The following is a 21,166-nucleotide window of genomic DNA, read 5'->3' on the forward strand; positions in this document are numbered from 1 at the left end:
CTTGAAGGAATTGTTTAGGTCTTGTCAGGTTCTTCATTTTCTTCCTACATTTACCACAAAAACCATGCATACCAAACAAGTCCAAAAGGTCTAGTATGATTTGCACTTTTAGGAAGCCAACAGGAACCCCACTCTTGCCTACTTAAGAAAACTGGATTATGAGGGTCATTAATACAACAGCTAATGCTGAATCTATACCAATCATCTGAGAAAGGCAAAAATTCACAAAATTTTCTATTTTATTAACAAATTACTTTTGGCCACTTAAATCCTGATATAGTGAAGTTAAAATCTAATTCCTGTGAAAATACAGGACTTTTCCCTAATTGAATGTCTACTGATGGAGAGCTTGCTATTTTCATAAAACCCTTCAGGAATCAGGGCCCTCTGCCTTGACCTCCCCATGTGGATGGCTGCCACTGTGGCCAGGCTGAACGGGCTCACCTTCCTCTATGCAAGCTCCCTCCACCTGTCATATATTTTTGACACTATATTTACCAAAATGCAAACTTGACCACATCACTTACCTGTATAAAACCCGAATTGTCTCCCATGAGCTGGGATGTCACATAAGGCTCTTTTGTTTATCTGGTCATTTGTTCTTTTATTTATGATGGTGTTTTCTGTGCAACATCCTATGCAGTGTTTACCTGGAAATTAAATAAACCAATCTCACTGCCCTTGAATTTATTCCATTCACAGGGACCCTCTACAGGATTTGAGGGTCTTTCCAGGAGACTGCTCCTTTTTCCTTAGGGGGTGGCTGGTGGATTTGAACCACCAATGTTCTGGCCAGCAGTCTGACATACTGCACGATGACACTTGGGCTCTTCAGAAATGGTAAAAAGTGTAGGCTCCTGGGGCTGGAATGCACTTGTGACTTTCAGCAGGTAATTTAACATCTCCACTTATTTCTGAGAAAACTAGTGGCACAGTGCTATCTTCTCCTAGTTAAGATTTTTGTTGTCATGTACTGTCAAGTTGGAACTGACTCATAGTTGATCCTCCAGCATGTTTTCAGAGGCAGGAAATCACATGAACGGAGACTGCCCATCATTCTCCCACAGGGGAGCTGGTGTGTTTGAACTGTGTGCATTTAGGTTTGCAGTGCAGCTTATTCCTAAGCCACCAGCTCCTCAGACTTCATGTTCACAGAGCCAGAACTGAATCAGCAATGAACTGGTGGTCTAAGCAAGGTTATATGAAGTCACTGGTATTTATGTGCTCTAAATTTTAGCAGCCATTGACCTGCCTTTTAATAATAGCCTTGTGAAAGGGTCATTTTCCAGAGTTAATGTAATTTTTTTCCACTGGAGTTCCTGGGTGGTGCAAGTGATCAGCAGCTCACTGGAAAGTCTGAAGTTTGAGTCCACGCAGAGGAAGCTGGGGGAAAGGCCTGGAAATCAATTTCTGAAAAATCAGTCACGGAAAACCCTCTGGAATAGCTCTCCTCAGACAAACACGAGTCAGGAGTTCAATTGAAGCAATCAGTGGTGGTGAGTCTTCCAGATACCATTAAACACCCTTTTTTCACACAACCCCTTAATTATTCCAAAGCAGCATCCTGTTTCTCCTAAAATGAGCACCCTTATTTCCAGCCCCTTCAATTTTCTTTTACTCAACATTATTTTAGAGTCTCATTACATTTTAGGTTTTCTCATGCAGTCTCATCTATGAGAATCAGCCACGTCACTCTGACATGTCTACTTCCTCAGTCTATGATCACGCTGCACTTCTGGTCCAAAAGCCTGTCAGTCTTCCCAGGGGGTCTCCTGTTAGCTAACAATTGAAACAGCATTACTTCCCATTATTTATTTTGTCAACAGTCTTAACAGTTTGGATAAGTGAGGCATAAAAAATGAATTCACCTGTCATTAATATCTAAGGAGAGGCCAAGCATGGAGTCATAGGGCACATTAGAAACCTTCCCAAAAGGTTATTCTGCAATTTGAAAACCTCTGGCCAGTTTTACCACCTGCTCTAATTCTCCCATGTACAGATTATTTTCTTAATCTGTTTATATACCATCAAGCTGGAACCAACTCATAGTTGACCTTGCTGTAAGTTTTCAGAGGTAGTGGCTCACATGGACAATGTCTAACTTTCTCCTGCAGAGCCACTGGTGGATTCAAATCTAGTGCGTTTGGAGTAATAACAGCACAGGTCCTTACCACTCGGCCAGCAGGGCTTTCTTAACCTGTGTGGCTGTGTTGGAAATGAGTCACAGCTGACCTTCCAGTAGGTTTTCAGAGGCAGTCAACTGTATGGAGATGGCCCATCCTTATCCTGCTGTGCAGGTGGTGAATTAGAACTGTACATCTTTGGGATTACAGCATAGCTTCTTACCACTGGAACTCCCTAAAACCTGCAGTATTGTTAGTATACATGAAATCAGACCCTGTGGCTAGGTTGGTATCACTTGTTCTGAAATTCTCATTCTTTTCGTAGATGCCATCAAGTTGACTCCCATAGAAACCCTATGAACAATGGATGGGATCCTCGCTCTATTCTGTGCCATTCTCATTATGATATACTCAAGCCCAGTTACAGTCACTGTGTCAATTCTTGTTGAGTCTTTCTTTTTCTGACTCTCCAAGTGTGAGGCCTTTAAGTAACCAAGGATCTGTCCCTCCTAACATGACCAAAGTAAGCGTCACCATCCTTGCTTCTAAGGGGTACTCCAGAAGCACTTTCTACAAGACATCACTTGTTTGTTCTTTTTTAAGTCCAAGGGATATTCAGTTCTCATAGCTAACACCACAGCTCAAAGACATTACGATCTATCAATAATCTGCATTATGCAGATGACACAACTTTGCCCGCTGAAACTGAGGAGGACCTCATGCACTTACTGCAGAGGGTCAAGGACTGCAGCCTTCAGTATGGACTGAGGCTCAATGTCCACAAGACAAAAATTCTCACCACTGGACCAATCGGTAGCATCAGGATGGATGGCGAAGAGATTGAGACTGTTCACAGCTTCAGTTTGCTCAGCTCCACGGTCAACACTCTTGGCACCGGTAGCCAGGAAATCAAAAAACGTATTGCGATGGGAAAGTCTGCGGTTAGGGACCTCTCTAAAGTACTCTAGAGCAACAGTGTCTCTCTGGAGACTAAGGTGCGCCTGATGCAGGCCATGGTTTTTGCAATCACTTGTTATGCATCAGAGAGTTGGACAAGGACTAGGGAGGACAGAAGGAGAATTGACACCTTTGAGCTGTGGCACTGGAGAAGAGTATTGAATGTACCACGGACTGCCAAGAAAACAAACAGATTCAATGTAGAGAGGGTTAAACCAGGCTGCTTCTTGGAGGTAAGGATTCTGGGGCTTTGCCTGACATACTTTGGACATGTTGTAAGGAGAGACAGGTCTTTAGAGAGGGACATCATGCTGGGTAGAGTAGAGGGACAGCGCAGGAGGGGAAGACCCTCTATGAGGTGGATTGATTCAGTGACTGGGGTAATCGGGATGGGTGTGTCAGAGGCAATGAGATTGGCACAGGATAGAGCATGGTTTAGGGCTGTTGTACATAGGGTCGCTATGAGTCGCAAACGATTCGACGGCACATGACAACAACAACAACAATCCTTATTCATTGTGCAACTTTCTGATTCATGGTAATTGAAAAGATCATGACTTGAATCAGTTACACCTTAGTCTTTAAACTGACATAGTTCCTCCTTTAGAGTTCTTGAAAGATTTCCCCAATGCAATATGTCTTTTGATTCTTTTGACTGCTGGTACGAAGGCAGTGGATTATGGATCTAAGCAAGATGAAATAATTGACAATTTCTACTTACTCTCCAGCAGACATGATGTTGCCTGTTGGCCCAGTGGTGAGGACTTTTATTTTCTTAAAGATGTAACTCATATTGAAGGCTGTAGTCTTTGATCTTCTGCAGCAAGTATTCATAATGAAAATCTATTAAATCCAATGATCACTTTTTTCAATTTTAACTTGCTTTATTCAAGTGCCTTTCTAATCAGTGTCAATCACAAATTTGTGACTTACAGTTTCTGTCCTTCTACTGTTTTTCAGTCTTATAGTTTCTTTTTTCAACAATTCTTTAAGATCAGTTAGAACTTGGTAAACTCTGGGGAAATCCCTTGGTGTTCGCCATTCACCAGGGTTAGGAGTTTCAAATATTGTAACAGTAGCTAAGTGCTCATATTATGACTTCGTTTAACTTGAATTTCAACCTCAACCATTGCTAACTTTCTGCACCCCCCAAAAAGCTGCTATTGATTTTTGTTTGAAGCATGGTAACCTCAGGTATTATGAAGCACAACCATGATCCAAAAAGTTTTCAACAGTTAGCCCTGCCCTTTTCAAGCTGAAGTGAATTCTCTGGCCAGAAAACAAGAGGCAAAAGAGGAGTCAGAGTTCAACTTCTCATCAATATTACTAGCACAGAGAAACAGATGGTTTTTTTCCCTCCTTTGGTTCTGACAATGGAGAATCTCTTTGAACTCTTTTCCTCATTAAGAGAATAAAGAGTATTTCTCTATATACTTGTTACAAGATTATAGAGTAACATAGATACAAAAGCCCAGGAAACACAAGAATCGCCTGCCACAGCAAAGAAAGGGATCCAAGATCCTCCGCCCTCATTGACAGCGCAACATCTTTAAGGGAGAATTGCCAACTTCGCCCTTAGTGACTCTAGTTCCCTTGCCTTCAGGACTCACGTTCTCCCAAGACAGGAAGGCCTTGTCTTTCCCAAAAACTGGTGTGAGGAAAGCAAGGAGAATCCCAGCCAAAGGACTCAGAACCATTTTTGGCACTAAATAAAGGTCCTTCTGCTAACTAGCCTGCCACAATGATGTCGACATCATTAATCTAAAAGCCCTAACCCTTCCCCCCCCCACAGCAGTTCATTGCTGCTGGCCTAAGACTATTCTACTGCCAATGTCAGAGGTCAGCTTAGCCTTCTGTGGAGGAGCCTGCTACTAAACAACTGAACCCAAGTGGTACTGCCCAGAGGTCAACAGCCAGGTAGTAAAAGTCTCCACCGCTCAGACACTTGAGCAACACTTTGCAAGGCTCACTGTCATTCCCCTCCTATTAGTGGCTTTCTGTGGGTGCAAGTGGAAGAAACAATGGGATACAGCAAGTATGAGCATCAGAACCGTAGCCAGTAGGTGACACAAGCAGAGCACAAGACACTGGGGCTTTTCAGACTTCTAACTTGAACATCTCATCACTACTGTGGGGCTGCACAGTAGGGACACCTAGCGGCATAAGGTCATTGCCAGCTCTAACAGTCCTCAGGCTTCCAAAACAATCCTGTAAATGTCCCACCGGGTGGTACTTCCTATAGAGAAAGGAGACTTAAAGTAATTTTACATGTCATTTCCTCTTTGTGAGGCCACAAACTTACAGGAAAAAGAAACAAAAACTGTTAAAAAAAAAAGCATATGCTGAGTTTCCCTTCCTTCCTTCCCTTTGTTTTTTAAAACCCTATTTACTCTTTGAATCTAATTAAAGGACTTTCCTTAAAAATACTTACTTGAACAAATGTCTAAGAATTCTTTTGAGCTTGGCTAGCCAAAAACACAAGAGTGTCTAAATGGGTTCTACCTAATTTTCCCCCCTCCCCTTTTAATTTCCTTCTAAAGGAGACTGAAGGCAAAGAAGTGCTTTAAACACCCTATACCATACAGACTAAGTAATTTGCAAAGATTATTTTACTGTCCTAGAAAAATACATGTTGCAAATTTGAGGGCTACAACTTAACTACTTTAAGAGGATTTCTTGAGAGGGAGGGGAATTTTTGAACATCAGACTGTGTGGTAATGTGTGGGAGAGGCATATAAATATAGTTGAGAGAAGTGTATTTTTTCTCCCACAATTCTTTCTTCCACGCCCCACTCCCCACCTTTTGCTTTTTCCTAAAAAAAGGAAAACCAAACTGCCATCTGTCTGGCTTGATTTGTGTGTGCAAGTGTACATAGGAACAGTTCTGGGGGAAGGCTGGGGTTGGCCATGCAATGATACAAAAACCCAGGATGACTTTCTCAGACAGGGGAGCCATGGTGTTGAAGGAAGGAGAGAACGATGTCAGTCACTGGAGAGGGCTCAGGACGTGGCTGCTCCCTTTTGTTCCACTGAGAACCTAGAGCATCAGTGGTCAGGGGCAGAAAGCATAATTCTCTCTCACTCAAGAGAATTCATATCTGAATACATCAGATGTCCTCTGAAAAGTAGAAAAGTTTGTTTTAGAATAGAAATGGTCACTATGCCCTGTGCTCCTGAAAACCCAACCAAACCCAGTGCCATGGAGTTGACTGATTCCTAGTAAGGACCCCGTAAGACAGAGCAGAAGAACCCCCAAGGGTTCCCCCGGCTGTAAATCTTTACAGAACCCCATCTTCCCGAGGAGCGAGGGGTAGGTTCACAATGATCTTTCAGTTAGTAGCCAAGGGCTTAAGTACTACCCCACCAGGGCTCCTTGTGTTCCTGAGGTGCGGCAAAATAATCCACGAACACGTAATCCTTCTAGGCAACAATGCTTCTGGACTGGCCAGTGGAGGAAGATGCTAGGAACACGGTTGGGAATAGAGTAGAGGGCAGGAAAAATTCTTAAAATGGGCTGTCGTTAGGGGGTTCTGGGAAGTGTCCGTTGCCCCAGCATTCCTAAGTGACAGTGCTGGTTAGCTCAGTCCGAGTTGCTGTCAGTGTCACCCTGGTGAGACCAAAGGCCAAGAGCCAGGAAGTCACTCGAGGTTGAGAACAAAGTGCATCTCAAGGCCAGCAAGGGCTGCAAAATGGTTTGTGGCTGGGCTAGGAAGAGAGGCAAATGTGGCAAGTCTCTCTTATCAGATGCCGATGGTTTGCAGAACTCGCCTCTCGTTGTCATTAAGGTGGCCTGAGAACATCATGTAGCAGGGCTGTTGGGCAAACTGGCACAGGAAATCCGTGAGATATGCCTGGAGGAAGGGATGAGAGCACTGTTACTGAGGGATCCCAGGATTATCCACTGTCAGTGGGCTAAGAACCACCACCAAGTGGCATAAGAACACTGGCTTTTAGACCAATCTCATCTCCTTATTTACATGCCTTAATTTATCAACACACTAAAATCCACAGGAGAGAGGAACGTTTCCCCGAGTCTGCAAGTCATACCCTCCTCTGAGCACCTTCAAGACAAGAGCCTCAAGAAGCTGTGTTCCGATACTGGAGTGAAACACTAAGGTGCAGTCCCCACCCACCCAAAGACCGCAACCAGCCAGCAAAGCAGAAGGGCTCTCCTCTGAGGCTTCCATTATAAATTATGAATAAGCTTGAGTCTACAAAATTCCAGACCCTTGCTTCCATGGCTTGAGACATTGTCACTTGGATGACATCTTCTCTAGACACCCTCACCTGCAGATCAATCTGATAGAGAGGATCCTTCAGGGCATCGGGGTCATCTTCCTCATCATCCTCGTAGTAATCCTCCTCTGTTAGACACAGCCAACACAGGGAGGGGTCAGGGCAGAGCCCCTGCTCAGGCCCCAGGTGGTGAGGGACCACCAGGCTGAGGCAGAAGAAGCAAAAGCCTAAGGAATGCACCTTATGGGCCCATTGCTCCCCTTTCTCTGGTACTCCATTCTTAGCACCAGCATGTAAAGAAAATGTATTTACCATGGCTGGCCTCTTCCCAAAGCGCTTACCGTATTTACTTGTAGCAAGAAGATCAGATAAGAGCTGGCCAGCTAAGCCATCTTCCTCCTCCTCTTCCTCCTCCTGATCTTCCCACATATCATTGGAGTCATCTATGTTGAAATGAGAAGCAGCTGCAGCAAAGTCATATATTTGCCCTCTCAAACCCAAACTGGCCAGAACAGAAGAGTCCTAAGGTTCTGATGTGACCTGCAATCCCTAGAGGGAAAAGAATGAGGAATGGCCAAACCCTATGAATGAAAGAACCCAGGGTGTTCTGGGAAGGCCACGGGGGGAAAAAAGGTTGAGAAGCTTTTGAAAAGCACCAAACCAAGGAAAGGCCAGCGAGGTTTGCCTCTAGGCTTCCTCTGACCTAGCGGCTGTGCAATTTCATTAGACAGACCTGAGAAGCAGCTCTTTTTATTATGTCCCTAGAAGTGAGCACAGTACCAGCCACAAAACAGACATTCAATAAGTTTCCTTTTTAAAGGAACTAATTCGACAAACCAAACAGATAATTTGCAATTTGTCAGGGTGGGTCCCTGGTGCACCTTGATTCCACTCTGCAGGAGTGGCCTGGCGAGCAGCATTGGCCTCCATGACGTTGGAGAGCTCATTGATGATCAACTTCAGGATCTTGACCAGTAAAGGAATGTTTGTCCAGCGTTCAGGGTCTGGGAAGGAAGGAAGGAAAAAGGCACAATCCTAGCAATGCTCCCAGCCCCAAACTGCAGTATTCCTCATCAGAAAGGGCTCACCACCAACTTCTTCACCATCCCTCAAGCATTCTACCACATACTTGGTGATCAAAACAGTTTAAATAACTTTGTTTGGTACTGTAGCAGTTAAGAAGTTAAGCGATATAAAGGGAGTTCAGGAATTAAAAGGAGATAGATTTTTATCAATAAATAAATCAAGTAACTGGCCAGAGCACAGTAATTCCAGACAGCATTGTAAATATACCGGGAAGAGAAAGCCGCACTATCTATAAATCCCTGGATTCACAAGCTAAGGAGAACTGATAACAAAGACACGGTGAAAGATGCCTCAAAACCTTTGACTGAAATGAATCAATCTTCAGTAACAGGAAGGATTCCAATGTATTGTTTACTCATAGTCTTCTGCTTCTTCATAAACTCATCACTTAACAATTATGTCAAAAACAGTCAACACAGAGTGATCAGAAAGGGTGAGGGTGTGGAGAAATCAGAGTTCATCTCTGCCTTTTACCCCAGGTATCCTCAGTGTCTACTGAGGAGTGTGAGGGGGTAGCAGCATCACCCACTTTTGGCTGCCTTGGAACGGGTGCGGATGCCCTCATCCATGTTGTAGATCTCCTCTCCCTTCACTCGTATATCCTGCAGCCGCTTGTCATCAGCATTGATGCCATGCTGGAGCAGTTTACACAGCGCCACAGAGCTGGCAGGGAAAAGCCAGAAAGACTCAGTCAGCCACTCGACAGAGTTCATTCCAAGGAGACCACGCAGTTATGTTCAAAGACCCTCCCTCTGATAGAAAATTTTCTGTTCACGTCTAATTAAGAGAGTTTAATTGAAAATAAGATGTAAAGTTCTTGAGGATGATCTAGTAAGAATGGCTGTCTTTTAAGAATTAAATCCTCTTAAGTATATATATTCAATTAAGAGAAGACATGCCAACTCTCAGAATAAGCCCTGGCCAGTGATGTTTGATTTTCAAATGATTAGAGGTGGGTGTTTTTTTTGTGTAAGAATATGAACAACAAAATAAACACCCAGAGCAATGTAACTGGTTATTCACTTGTCACCACTCTCACTATCTCTACCCATATTGCTTTATCATGATTAACCCTTTTACTTTCTCTGCCCCTTAATGTATGCTTAATCTATGCTTTAGTGTTACTACTGCCAACTCGATGCTTACAGATTGATTCTTTAGAAGATCACAATGTTCAAGCCTGATACTCTTTAGTAATTAGCTAACCTGCCACTTAAAGACATCTTTATTGGATTGTTTTTGTTCAAGGACAATGGATTTGGGAATTCCCTCTAATTCAATGGATCCACTAAGTCTGATTTCCATAAGAAATTGAAGTCCTGTTCTAGATTTTCCCTCCTTTTTAAAAAAAATTTTTAATTGTGGAAGTGGTTGGGTTTTATTTCCCCTACTTTTTACCATATTTCATCTACTAGACCTTGGACCACAGTGTTCTTTAGTCCTTGCTAGGCAACATCCAATTTCTGGTCTCATGGCAAAAGAGGTAAAAGGTCATGGAAGCAATCAGACTTAAGTCCTTTTCACAATCCTGGACATCAGTCTTCATTTACTACTCCAGATGAAATGAGACTGTGGATAGCCACTCATAAGCCTTTAACAGTCCAGGCACTACCTGCTGAACTATGAGGTAGTATAGAAACTTGAAAAACGTTATGTCAATCGACTGGGTAGACTCATGAAGCTGTGACTCCAAATCTCCTAATAAATAGAAACATAAAGTGTTTAGTTGGATCTAAGCAGTATCAACAAATGCCGTATGTTTCACTCTCCCCTCAGACTAATTTGTTGTCATGTATAATAAAATTAGATGTAACAATGTAACACTATATTTGCCATTTTTCTTTTTTATTCTAGTGAATACACCATCCTGCCCTAGACTAATTTGCTGCCATGTATTATAAAATTGTATGTAACGATATAACACCATATTTGCCATTTTATCCTAGAGAATCACTTGGTAATATCAGTTACATTAGTAAAATTGTCTGTTACCCTTAGTGAATGGAAACTCTCAATATTCATAGTCCATCTATACTCGGGATTTCAAGATGGCAGCTATTCTAACATTCAGGCCAAACAATAAAGAAAAGAGGGAACACAGGGGCAGCTTGATATGGTAAATAAAAACCAATGGTGAAGGTCAGAGGGAAAAAAAAATTAAAAATGTAAAGCCCAAGTAGGGATAGAATGCCCACAGAAAGTAGCAGCCCTACCTGACTTTGCCTTCATACTGGCCATAGAAGAGATGCTGTCGGCTTGTCCACTCAGCCATTACAAACTCTAGGGCAGGTTTGCCAGTAGGTCCTGGGAGGCTGCACAGGAACTCCAGGAGAGGCTCCAGTTGAGTGTGAACCAAATGAGCAAACACCATTATCAGAGACTAGGAGATAACAGAAAATGCACCTGCTTTAGGAAAGCCAAATTCAGAGATGTAGGACATGGGAAGGAACATGCCAGTTTAGACTATGTAAGGAGGTTGTCATTCACAAAAGAACATGGAGATTTTTACAGCGAAAGAGGGAAGAGAAAGGAAAATAATAACAGCTAAGGACCGTTACTATATTGAATCCCATCTCTATTACTGAGCTGTTCTTGTTACGTGCCACTGAGTTGGCACTGACTTAAAGCTGACCCTCCATCAGATTTTCAGAGACTGTGAATCAGACAGGTAGAGACTACCATCTTTCTCCCATGGAACAGCTGGTGATCAGAATCACATGCCTTTGGGTTGGCAGTCGAACTCTTTACTAGAGTAAGGAGTATCCAACGAGGATACCCATCAAAGTTCCCTCAGTATTACCTGCAGGGTGGGGGGACACATCTCTGCACTGTCCACTTACCTGCATGACACTGAGTGTCTCTGCTTGCTGCATCTTACTGAGGATGGCACGAAGAATCTGGTCCAGATTCTCGCCCAGCTCCCGCCCTGCTTTGGAGATGAGGGTAGAGACGAGACGGCCCACAAAGGCTGCAGTGAACTCTGAAGTACGGGGGTCGAGGAGTTGGCTCACCACTTGCATCACATACCACAGCCCATTGTGGCCCTGCTCGTCATGCCACTGGGCTACCTGCTCCAGCGTCACAGACACATAAGCCCGGAGACACTCTCCACCATTCTAGGGAGGCAAAGGGGGCAAGCAGGATTAGCAGCTCTGATAATGTTGCCAAGAGAACTCCATTCTCCAAGGACAAATACTATTCTTAGAGGTCTATGCCTCATAAAAGTGGCGAGCCTTGGGGTTTATAATGGGCTCATACCACTGAAGTCAGGAATTTATTGTCCACAGATAAGAGGCATGCATTTGTTAAACAATCCACCTTCAAAAACACAAATTACTCATCACAAGGAATAAAAGCCAAATATATTTTATGGTCTTAACCATAAAGAGCTTCTCAGGGAAAAAAAAAAGTCCAAGATGTAGCAATACTTGGGGGTGGGGTACAGGTCTTCATGTATAGATCTTACATCAACCATTTGCCTAGTGATTTCCAAGCAGATCAACATCCACAGGCAAAGTTTCCACAGTCAATCATAGTAGTAAAAATCCAGAAAAGTAATCAATCAACTCACCCAAGAACTGAGTAGGGAATGGGAAAAATATATGTAAGTACCTTTCCCCGCTCTAGAGATCCCTCACTTTGCTAGCTTTACTAACAGAAAATTCAAGAAGATTTTTCTTATGACTGCAGATCTAGATGTCTGTAGCTTTCTCCACAGCAGTAATATGCAGCTAAACATAGCAAAGATGCCCAGCATCCATATTCTTGAAATTGTAACATACTCCACAGCACAGAACGCTTGGTTCTCACAAGTCTGTGTGCTGCTCGGGTACTCAGGATAGATATTAAATGCATAAAACCAAGCGTTAGCCAGCCAGCTTTCCTTGGCTCATGTACCTGCATGGTGGCGTTGTCATCTGTGTGCAGTGTGCACTGTGCCACAGCAGGGAAAGCCTGGCAGATGAGGAGCTGGGAAAGGGGAGGCTTTGTATTCCGTACTACTGTTGTCAGGATATCAATGGCTGTCTGGAAGAGAAAGGAAAGGAGGTCAGAATGCCCCCTGGAGGGAGAACGGGTCTCCAACAAACAAGATCCTTTATTTATTTGGTACACAAAATATAGCAATCTAGAGAAAATTAACTAATGAAAAGGAAGCTTCTTGAAGAAAATGAATAATAGTAAAGAGCTATGGGAGTGGGCAGTGCGTGCAGCAGACTGGCTGGTCAGGGACACACATAACGGCAGCATTCTGTATAATTCACTGAGAGCACCTCTGGAAGATCTACCTCCTTAAAAGCCCAGTAAAATCATTCTATGAATCTCCTATGCTGTTGGTTTCCCACCAGATAGGTCAGGTCTGCAGATCATTTTTCTGCCTTGTTGACACTCAATTCCACGCGATCTTTCTCACACAGAAAGTCCACATAGCCACTCACCGCACAGAGTCCTGCAGGGATCTTGTCTGCTGGAGCCTGCATTATGCTGACCAGTGTGGGAATTAGCCTCATTTGCATTGGACCCTGACAGGCTTCAATCTGGGACAGCTCCTTGAAGATGTCCTGAGCCAGGGAGGCGACGACAGGATCTGAAGTGGACAAGGTAATATGAAAGCCCCCTACCTGATGATGGTCTGTACATGCTCATGGCTTAAAAGTGTGGTTGGGTTTTTTTTTTCCACTCACAACACACACTTGGGACCTACTGAGACCATACAGAATAAACTGAAACAATACAAGGAATGCTAAATCTCTAAGAGGCCCTGTAGGAATGATTTCATGGATGCAGTACTTAGCCATTAGTGGCTACTTTAAATAAAATGTGGTTTGCTCTATGGAGGCAAATCTATGCCTTTTCTGAAACGGGGACTGAGTATAAGACCAAATGACAAAAAGTTAAGTTACATTGATGTTTTGTTAAAAAGACAAGGAAGTTTCAAACACAGTGCCAAAACACTAAATTTCCTAATAGATTCTCATGTTTTTAAGAGTAGCCATATTTTGGCTTGACCTAGTTTACTTATATAAGAAAATGATCTTCCTCAATCTGGTCCGCAAAAATGTATGCTGCAAGCACTATACAAGTACAGCACCATTTATAATAGAAAAAGTGAGAAGTAGATGTTCATTAACAGAATGGATAATTATGATAGTCACCTTATAAAATAGCATTTTGTGTTTTTCTTTTTTTTTTTAAAAAAGAGATCATGGGGAGCTCTGGTGGCCTAGTGGCAAGAAGCTGCACTGCAAACCCAGAGGTAAACAGTTCGAATCCACCAGACGGTCTGCCAGAGAAGGAGGGACAATTTCATCCTGTACCTGTCAGATCCAATTTGACGGCACACACATACAAAATAATAAAAATAATTTTTTTTTTTAAAAAAGAGATCATAAATTGTGATGTGGAGAGCTCTCCAGAACATTTTTACATGAAAAGCAAATCAAAGAACATGTTTAGGATGATATATGACCCTTTCCCATGTTTATTTTTTGAGCTTCAGTTCACAATTTTTCTTTAAAAACAAGCCATCTTAAGATTTTTCTAATAAGAAAAAAAAGATTTCCTTATAAGCAACTGATAATACATATTCACTATATAAAAATTTAGAGAAATAGCAACAGAAAATGAAAAACAATTCAACCACTTAGATATACCAAAAATCTTATGGTTGCAGAGTCAGAAGTGACTTACAACTGACCCGCAAAGTGTTCCTAAAGCTGGAAATAACATGGGAAGAGATTGCCCGTTTAGTTCTTGAGGACAGTGGGTTTGAACCATAAGAGGCATGGCCTTTGGGTTAACAGCACAACTCCCCTGGACTAGGCCACCAAAGTCCTCCAATTTTTATGTAACTTCCTTTATTTCTGTCGATTACTGCCTCAAATAAAATTATTGCTTAGATTAACTATCCTTAAAATATTTTCTTCTGGTATTTTTTAAAACAGTAAAGATATAACCTTCACAACTAAGGTGTTCCTGATCCAAGTCATGAAATTTTCAAATGCATGCAAACATTGGATATTAATAAGGAATTGATGTCATTGAATTACAGTGCTGATGAAGAAAATGAATGCTTGAAGAGTGAAAAAAAAATCTGCCTTGGAAGACGTACAGCCAGAGTGTTCCTTAGGAGCATAGTGAGGCTTCGTCTCCTAGACTTTGAAGTAGGTGGGATAAGTCTCCATAGATAATCAAGACGCTTATACAGTAGAGGGTCAGTGAAAAAGAAGACCCTCCACGAGAAGGACTTATACAGTGGCTACAACAACGGGCTCAAGAAAGGCCGTGTTGGCGAGCTCTGGTGGCCTAGTGGCAGGAAACTGCACTGCAATCCCAGAGGTGTGCAGTTCAAATCCACCAGATGCTCTGCTGAAGAAGGAGGAACAATCGCCTCCTGTACCAGGCAGATCCTACTTGACAGTACACGCATAAAAAAAAAAAAGAAAGGCCGTGTTTTGTGAGGCTGGTGCGGGGCAGGGCTGTGTCTGCTTTATGTATGCAGGGTCACTACGAGCCAGAAATGATTCAACAACACCTCACAATTTTCTCCCCTCCCATATCCGTTTATACACTCTTTGTCTAAAATAAGAGCCCAAACTGATTATCTTATTCAGGAAAATGGCATTTTCATGCAACTGTAATGTGAGAACTTTCTCACAGCTCTAAATATTCTTTTAAACTTTGATTATTCCTGGCTATGTACAGGAACTATTTTCTCTTTTGAATCATTCTTATAGAATATCTTCTAAATTTTCTCTACTTTTTAGATTAGCTAATAGTTATTATAACAAACATCTGATGAAGACATTTGTTCATAAACCTTTGCACATTTTTCCTCAGTATCTTTATCTAAATTATAGCTGTTTTTATGTGCCTGCCGAGAAAATTACACCTCATAGTGATCCTCTAGGACAGAGCAGAACTACCCCATCTGCTTCCTGGGATGTAATCTTTATAGCAACAGATCACCTAGTATTTTCTCCTACTGAGCAATTTCAAACGGCTGACCTTTTGGTTATTAAGCAACCAAGGTAACTACTGTGTCAATAGGGCCCCTTGAATTATAGTTCTGGGCATTGTGGTGTCCTTTTCTACAAAACTTCTGATAGAGCTTCTCAATCTCCGACTCTATATTAAAGTTCTGAATTATACCCTTTCCTTGTTAGTTCTTTGTTCGTATTTCTTTCCTAGTTTATGTGTCAGAGTGTTAAGAGGCATTAGTGTCCTACTTCTTAATGCTGCTGTACTACAGTACAACTTGGTTCTTTGCTAATTAAAAGCCACATTCTTACGATGCGAAGACCATCAGACCCACCGAAATGTTCACCGACATTCACCAGTCACCGCCTTTTCTTGGTGCCCCTCCCTCATCCACATGTCCTCCTGTGACGTACCATTACTGTACTTTAGGAAAATGGCGATAGTGAAGGGGCAGATTTTGCTTTCCATGCTTGCTGTGAACTCTGAGTCTACTGTACAAACGATGCATAAGGTCTCCATCACCAGGTTGAGAACCTCTGAGCTGAACTGGGCTGCTAGGTGGATTAAGCCATCAAGGATGCTGGGGAGGAAGGGCTGAAGCACATGGGTACTCTCTGAGACTTTCAGTTGGTCACAATAACTAGAGAGAGACAGATAATCAAGCATTACTGACAGACAGTTCCCTCAGTTCCTAGTTGTTCCAATTTTACATGCTGCAGAATTTACAGGTATAGTTTCTAGGGTAAGTATGCAGTTACATTTTTTTTGCAATACACTAAGTAACTATATCCGGTGTTACCACTTCTAGGTTTTAAAATTTGTTCCTGGTTGATCTTTGTTATTTCCTTTAAAGTTTGTTTCATCTCCTTCCCAAGTATGTCATATAACTTTACCTAAATGATTAAGATATTAAGTTAAATGTTGTGATGACTTTTCAGGCTACTGCTTTATAGCATATTCCAAATGTATTTCCATACATGTTATTTAATAGGAGACTCTTTTTTTCAACTCTCACAGTATTAAAAAACTTGCCTCTGGAATTTTTTTGCATCCTAAAGAGAAATTAATTTAAATAAATATGTAGATATATAAAAATGTTTAGTATCTGCAGAGTTTAAGGTTGGTATGTAGTTCTTTTTGTGTGCACACTTTATTTTAATTGTGGTTTTAGTGAAAGTTTACAGAAAGACTGGGTTTTCATTCATTCATTAAAACACATTTTCCTCTTCTCCTCTCCCAATATTTTTGCAGGGTTTTCCATATTAAATAGGATATAATTACAAAAAAAAAATTCAAGTTTTGGCTTTTATTTTCTGAATGGCAAGTTAAAAGCAAAAAACTCCATTATTTGTGAATGTTAACTCTGCACAGAAACGAAGGCATCAGTACTCACTAAAAAAATGGTTTCTGCAAAACAACTGTATCATCTCACCCCAGTAAGAATAGCAAAATTTAACAGAGCAGCAAACATCAAATGTTGGTGAGGCTGTGGAGAAACTGGAACTCCCTCTGTTGGTGGGAGTGGAAAATGGTGCTGCCACTATGAAAGGCTGTATGGTGCTTTCTCAAAAAGTTGGAAATAGAGATACCATTTGACCCAGCAATTCCACTACTGGGAATTTGTCCTTAAACCATAACTGCCATCCAAGCAGATATATGCACATCCATGTTTATCGCAACTTTGTTCACAATAACAAAGAGCAGGAAGCAACCGAAGTGCCCATCAACAAACGAATGGAGACACTCTGATACATTTTACACAATGGAATACTATGCAGCATTGAAAAACAAGGAACTCATGAAATATTATGCAAAATGAATGACCCTGGGGGACAGTATGCTGAGTGAAATATCTCAGTCACAAAAGGACAATTATTGCACAGGGCCACTGCTGTAAAACATCAGGTTTACTTTCTGTTGTAAGACATCAGGTTTGAGGGAAGACAAAAAAGGAGGGGGGAAACGATGTATACTGCATTGAAACACATGAGGAAGAGAAGTGTTTAAAAGGGATATATGAATGGGTATTCTTGTCTTTACAGAAGTCCAAAGTGAAGGCTGCATAGTGGAGTGGACTTGGGGGGACGGACTGCATAACAATGAAAGAGTTTTTCCTTTCTTTTCAAGGAGACGAGTGAATTGGGGTTGGGGGTGGGTAGTGAGAAAAGTGTAACAATGAAGGACTGGAAACCCTAAGTCTCTGTAAACTTTCATTAAAATTAATTAAAAAAAATGGTTTTTGCTAAAGTTTTTAAGGATTTAGGCAATCCTGTAATTCTTGTCAGCTGTTGGGTTCCAAGGCCCACTATAATCAATGAAACAGTGCTTTGATGTAAAATTTGTTGGGTTTTTTTGACCCATGTCTTCATTCTGAACACCGTGCTGCTCTGACTGAATCTCTCCAGAAGAGCTGATCTGCATCTGGCCTTGATCTGCCCTCAACTCCTCAGAGTAAGCTTTGTAGTCATCTCTCTACCAGATCTCAACTGGGTCCTCCTCTACTCTAAGGGCTTATAGTTAATTCATCTGCCAATGAATTTGAAACTATACAGTCTAATAGAGTTAACAGAGAATGTACCACAGCATACTAGATCTTATATGCCACACTAAGGAAGCTTGGACTTAATTTTGGGAACTAGTATTTTTCAAGCTTTTTAACTAATTACTCCTAAAACCTGTTTTATTCTTTACCATATCCCAAAGTCTTCAAAGAAAATTTAGACACTAGCATAATACACATTTATGCTTCAGAGTTTGAACAGCACAACTGGGAGCCATAAAAAGGGTTTAACTAACAACAGGAATAACAGTATTTGTTTTCTAGTTACCAACTGACAGATTTAGAAATGTTAAGGCTGGAGGAAAAGAGACTAATCCAGGGGCTACAAAAATAATTTAGGCAAGAAAAGGTGAAAATGCAAATTAGGGCAGGGGAGTGGGACTCAGTAAGATAGGACGGGTTATCATGAGTCTCTCCAAATGAGCCAGGAGCAGTGAGGATAGCACAGCCTCTGACCACTCCGGAGCAGAAAGCAAAAGAGGTTCTTGTATTTGTTGTTGACACAGACTCACACTTGCAGTACCAAGAAAGGGGTTGATTAGGGAAGTTAAGTTGGAGAGTGTGGAAGGCAAAGAGTATCACCAAATGCAAATCCAAGTTTTAGCCAAGCAGTCCCAAGACACAATTCCTCAATTAGCCCAGGCTCTGGTTTCAGTTCAGCAACACAATTCAAGAAGCCTCTGGTTTCTTCAATCATCCAGAAAGGTTTACTTCAGAGCAGTTATATATAAATTAGCTTCTCCAAGCTCTGGCAAGAAGAGTAAAACGTTTAACTGTAGTCAGCAAAATGCAAGAAGCCTCAGGCCACACTTTGCCATTGTTTCTCCACGGCAATGCCACAGTCTCTCCACCACAATCACCAGGATCTTACTCCAATCTCCCTCAAGTTTTACTGTCAGAAGTCTTGCTCCCCAGCGTGGGAGCTAGTTCCACAGCTGTTGATAATTAGGAAAACTATGTGCCTGCAGTTAAGGTAGCTGGAGACCAGAGGGGGCTAAGATAATGACTAAAAAAGGCCAACTTTAGGCTAATACCACAGAACATAGTGAGCTCAGTAGAAGATATATTGATTGTCAGGTATTTAAATGACATTCATCACAGTGGATAGTAAACAGCTGGATAAATGTGGAGCTTGAAAGAAAGGCTGACATCAATATAATAATTTGGGAAAATGTGATCCAAGTACAATTATATCAATGATTGTCTTGTTCCAGGAAAGATTTAAGGATGTTTGTAATGTTTCATAATGATACATGGAAGAATAAAGTAAAACTAAGGCAAAATAAGAGAAATCAAGTGTGATATGATGGATGTTAACATATTGCTAGTGAAGTTAAAAAGAACAATTTTGGTTGCCCTGTTCATGGATAATAAGACGCAATATTATGAAAATGACAATCTTACCAAAAGCAATTTATATGTTCAACACAATCCCAATACAGATACTAAATTAATTTAAAAAAGGAAATCAAAAGGGAAATTGTCAAGTTTATTTGGAGAGGAGAGAAACCTAGAATAAGCAAAGCACTTCTGAAAAACAAAAATGAAGTGGGAGGCACAGCACTCCCTGACCTCAAAACCTACTACACAGTGGTAGTAACCAAAACAGCATGGTACTGGCACAATGGCAGGCACACAGACCAATGGAACAAAAGTGAGAACCCAGAAAGAGACCTAACTATCTATGGTTGACTGATATTCACTAAGGAAATAAAACTTATCAAATGGGGAAATGACAACCTCTTCAACAAATGGTGCTGGCAGAACTGGACTGCTTCCTGCAGAAAGCTTAAACAGGATCCACATCTCGCACTTTATATAAAAATCAATTCAAAATGGCATCAGAAACCTGGGACTAAAGCACAAATCCATAATGTTCATTAGCGACAAACTGGGGTCAAGCTTAGAAGTCCTAGTCTATGGTATAAAGAGACTGCCAAATACAGTCAAAAATGCTCAATTTTGACAGGATAAAACTGATGAAAGGGACCTTCTAAAGATTAAATCTCTGTGCTCATAAAAATCTTTTCCTAGCAGAGTGAAAAAAAAAAATCTACTGACTGGGGAAAAAACCCATTTCAGGCAAGTGTCTCATATCAACAGTTTACAGAATCCTACAGGGCCTTCATAAGAAAAAGACTAATAACACAATTACGAAGTGGGCAAAAGACATGGAAAGAGTTTTCACAGATATTCAGATGGCCAACAGATACTTGAAGAAATGCTCAAAATCACTAGCAATAAGAGCGATGCACATCAAAACCAAAATGAGACACTATCTCACTCCAGTAGTATTGGCAAAATTTTATAGTACGGCAAATAATAAATTTTGGAGTGGATGTGGTGAGATAGGAACTCTCATACACATGGGATTGATTGCTATACGGCACAACCACTCTGGAAGGCAGTTTGGCATTTCTTCAGAAAGCTAAACATAGAAATTCCATATAACCCAGCTATTCCACTGGTTGGAATCCAGTCCAAGAGAATGAGAACTGAGGCACAAATGGAAACTTGTACACGACTGCTCATAGCAGTCTTATTCACCACTGCAAGAACATGGTAACAGCCCAAATGTCCAACCACAATAGAATGAACTGAGAAATTATGGTACATTCACACAATGGATTACTACACAGCATGCTGGAGCAATGATTTTGTAAATCAGTACCTAACTTGGGAGGGACTGGAGTGCATTATGCTAAGTGAACTAACTCGGTCTCATAAGGACAAATACTTATAAAACCATTACTGTAGAATGAGTATGAGGATCTAAGGGGGGGGAGGGTGGGAGTAGAGGGTGAGGATGGGTGAGGGGTTGTTAATCACAGGGTTGAACAATTTAATGGGTGGAGGGAGGGGGAGAGTGAAGGAAATGGGAAAGACTGGGTATACACAAACTTAGTAAATAAACCAATATAAAATAAAAAAAACCCAAACAAAACCCAAAAATTTTATTTAAAAACTCCTCCCACCTCCATTTTATATATGTAACAGAGATTAAAGTTCTATGCTCTCTAATCCCTCAGAGTAAACAATATGTTTATAGTCTAAAATAGCAGTAGACTTAGTTCTCCTATAGTCCTTTTATTACTCATACAAACTTCTTTTGTGTACTCTGAACATTTCTATATGTACATATAATATTGTTGTTGTTGTTATGTGCTGTCGAGTTGCTTGTGACTCATAGCGACCATATGTACAACAGCCCTAAACTCTGCTCTGT

The 21,166-nt window shown here is 41.3% G+C and overlaps 1 protein-coding gene across 1 annotated transcript in view; it reads right to left on the minus strand.

Annotated features, from left to right (window-relative positions):
* Window positions 1–6,445: 6,445 nt before the first annotated feature.
* IPO9 (importin 9) overlaps window positions 6,446–21,166 on the minus strand; it is a 60,345-nt gene continuing 45,624 nt past the window's right edge. Inside the window, exons 15-24 of the mRNA XM_006890544.1 lie at window positions 15,794–16,020; window positions 12,839–12,987; window positions 12,300–12,428; window positions 11,243–11,518; window positions 10,616–10,782; window positions 8,932–9,065; window positions 8,198–8,320; window positions 7,658–7,759; window positions 7,368–7,444; window positions 6,446–6,931 (exon numbers count right to left, since the gene is read on the minus strand). Coding sequence (XP_006890606.1) covers window positions 6,821–6,931; window positions 7,368–7,444; window positions 7,658–7,759; window positions 8,198–8,320; window positions 8,932–9,065; window positions 10,616–10,782; window positions 11,243–11,518; window positions 12,300–12,428; window positions 12,839–12,987; window positions 15,794–16,020 — 1,495 coding nt within the window. The 3' untranslated portion in view covers window positions 6,446–6,820. The remainder of the gene's footprint in view (window positions 6,932–7,367; window positions 7,445–7,657; window positions 7,760–8,197; window positions 8,321–8,931; window positions 9,066–10,615; window positions 10,783–11,242; window positions 11,519–12,299; window positions 12,429–12,838; window positions 12,988–15,793; window positions 16,021–21,166) is intronic.

The sequence above is a fragment of the Elephantulus edwardii genome, unplaced genomic scaffold (assembly GCF_000299155.1).
Source record: "Elephantulus edwardii isolate Elephantulus edwardi_28Jun2011 unplaced genomic scaffold, EleEdw1.0 scaffold00090, whole genome shotgun sequence".
Lineage (NCBI taxonomy): Eukaryota > Metazoa > Chordata > Mammalia > Macroscelidea > Macroscelididae > Elephantulus > Elephantulus edwardii.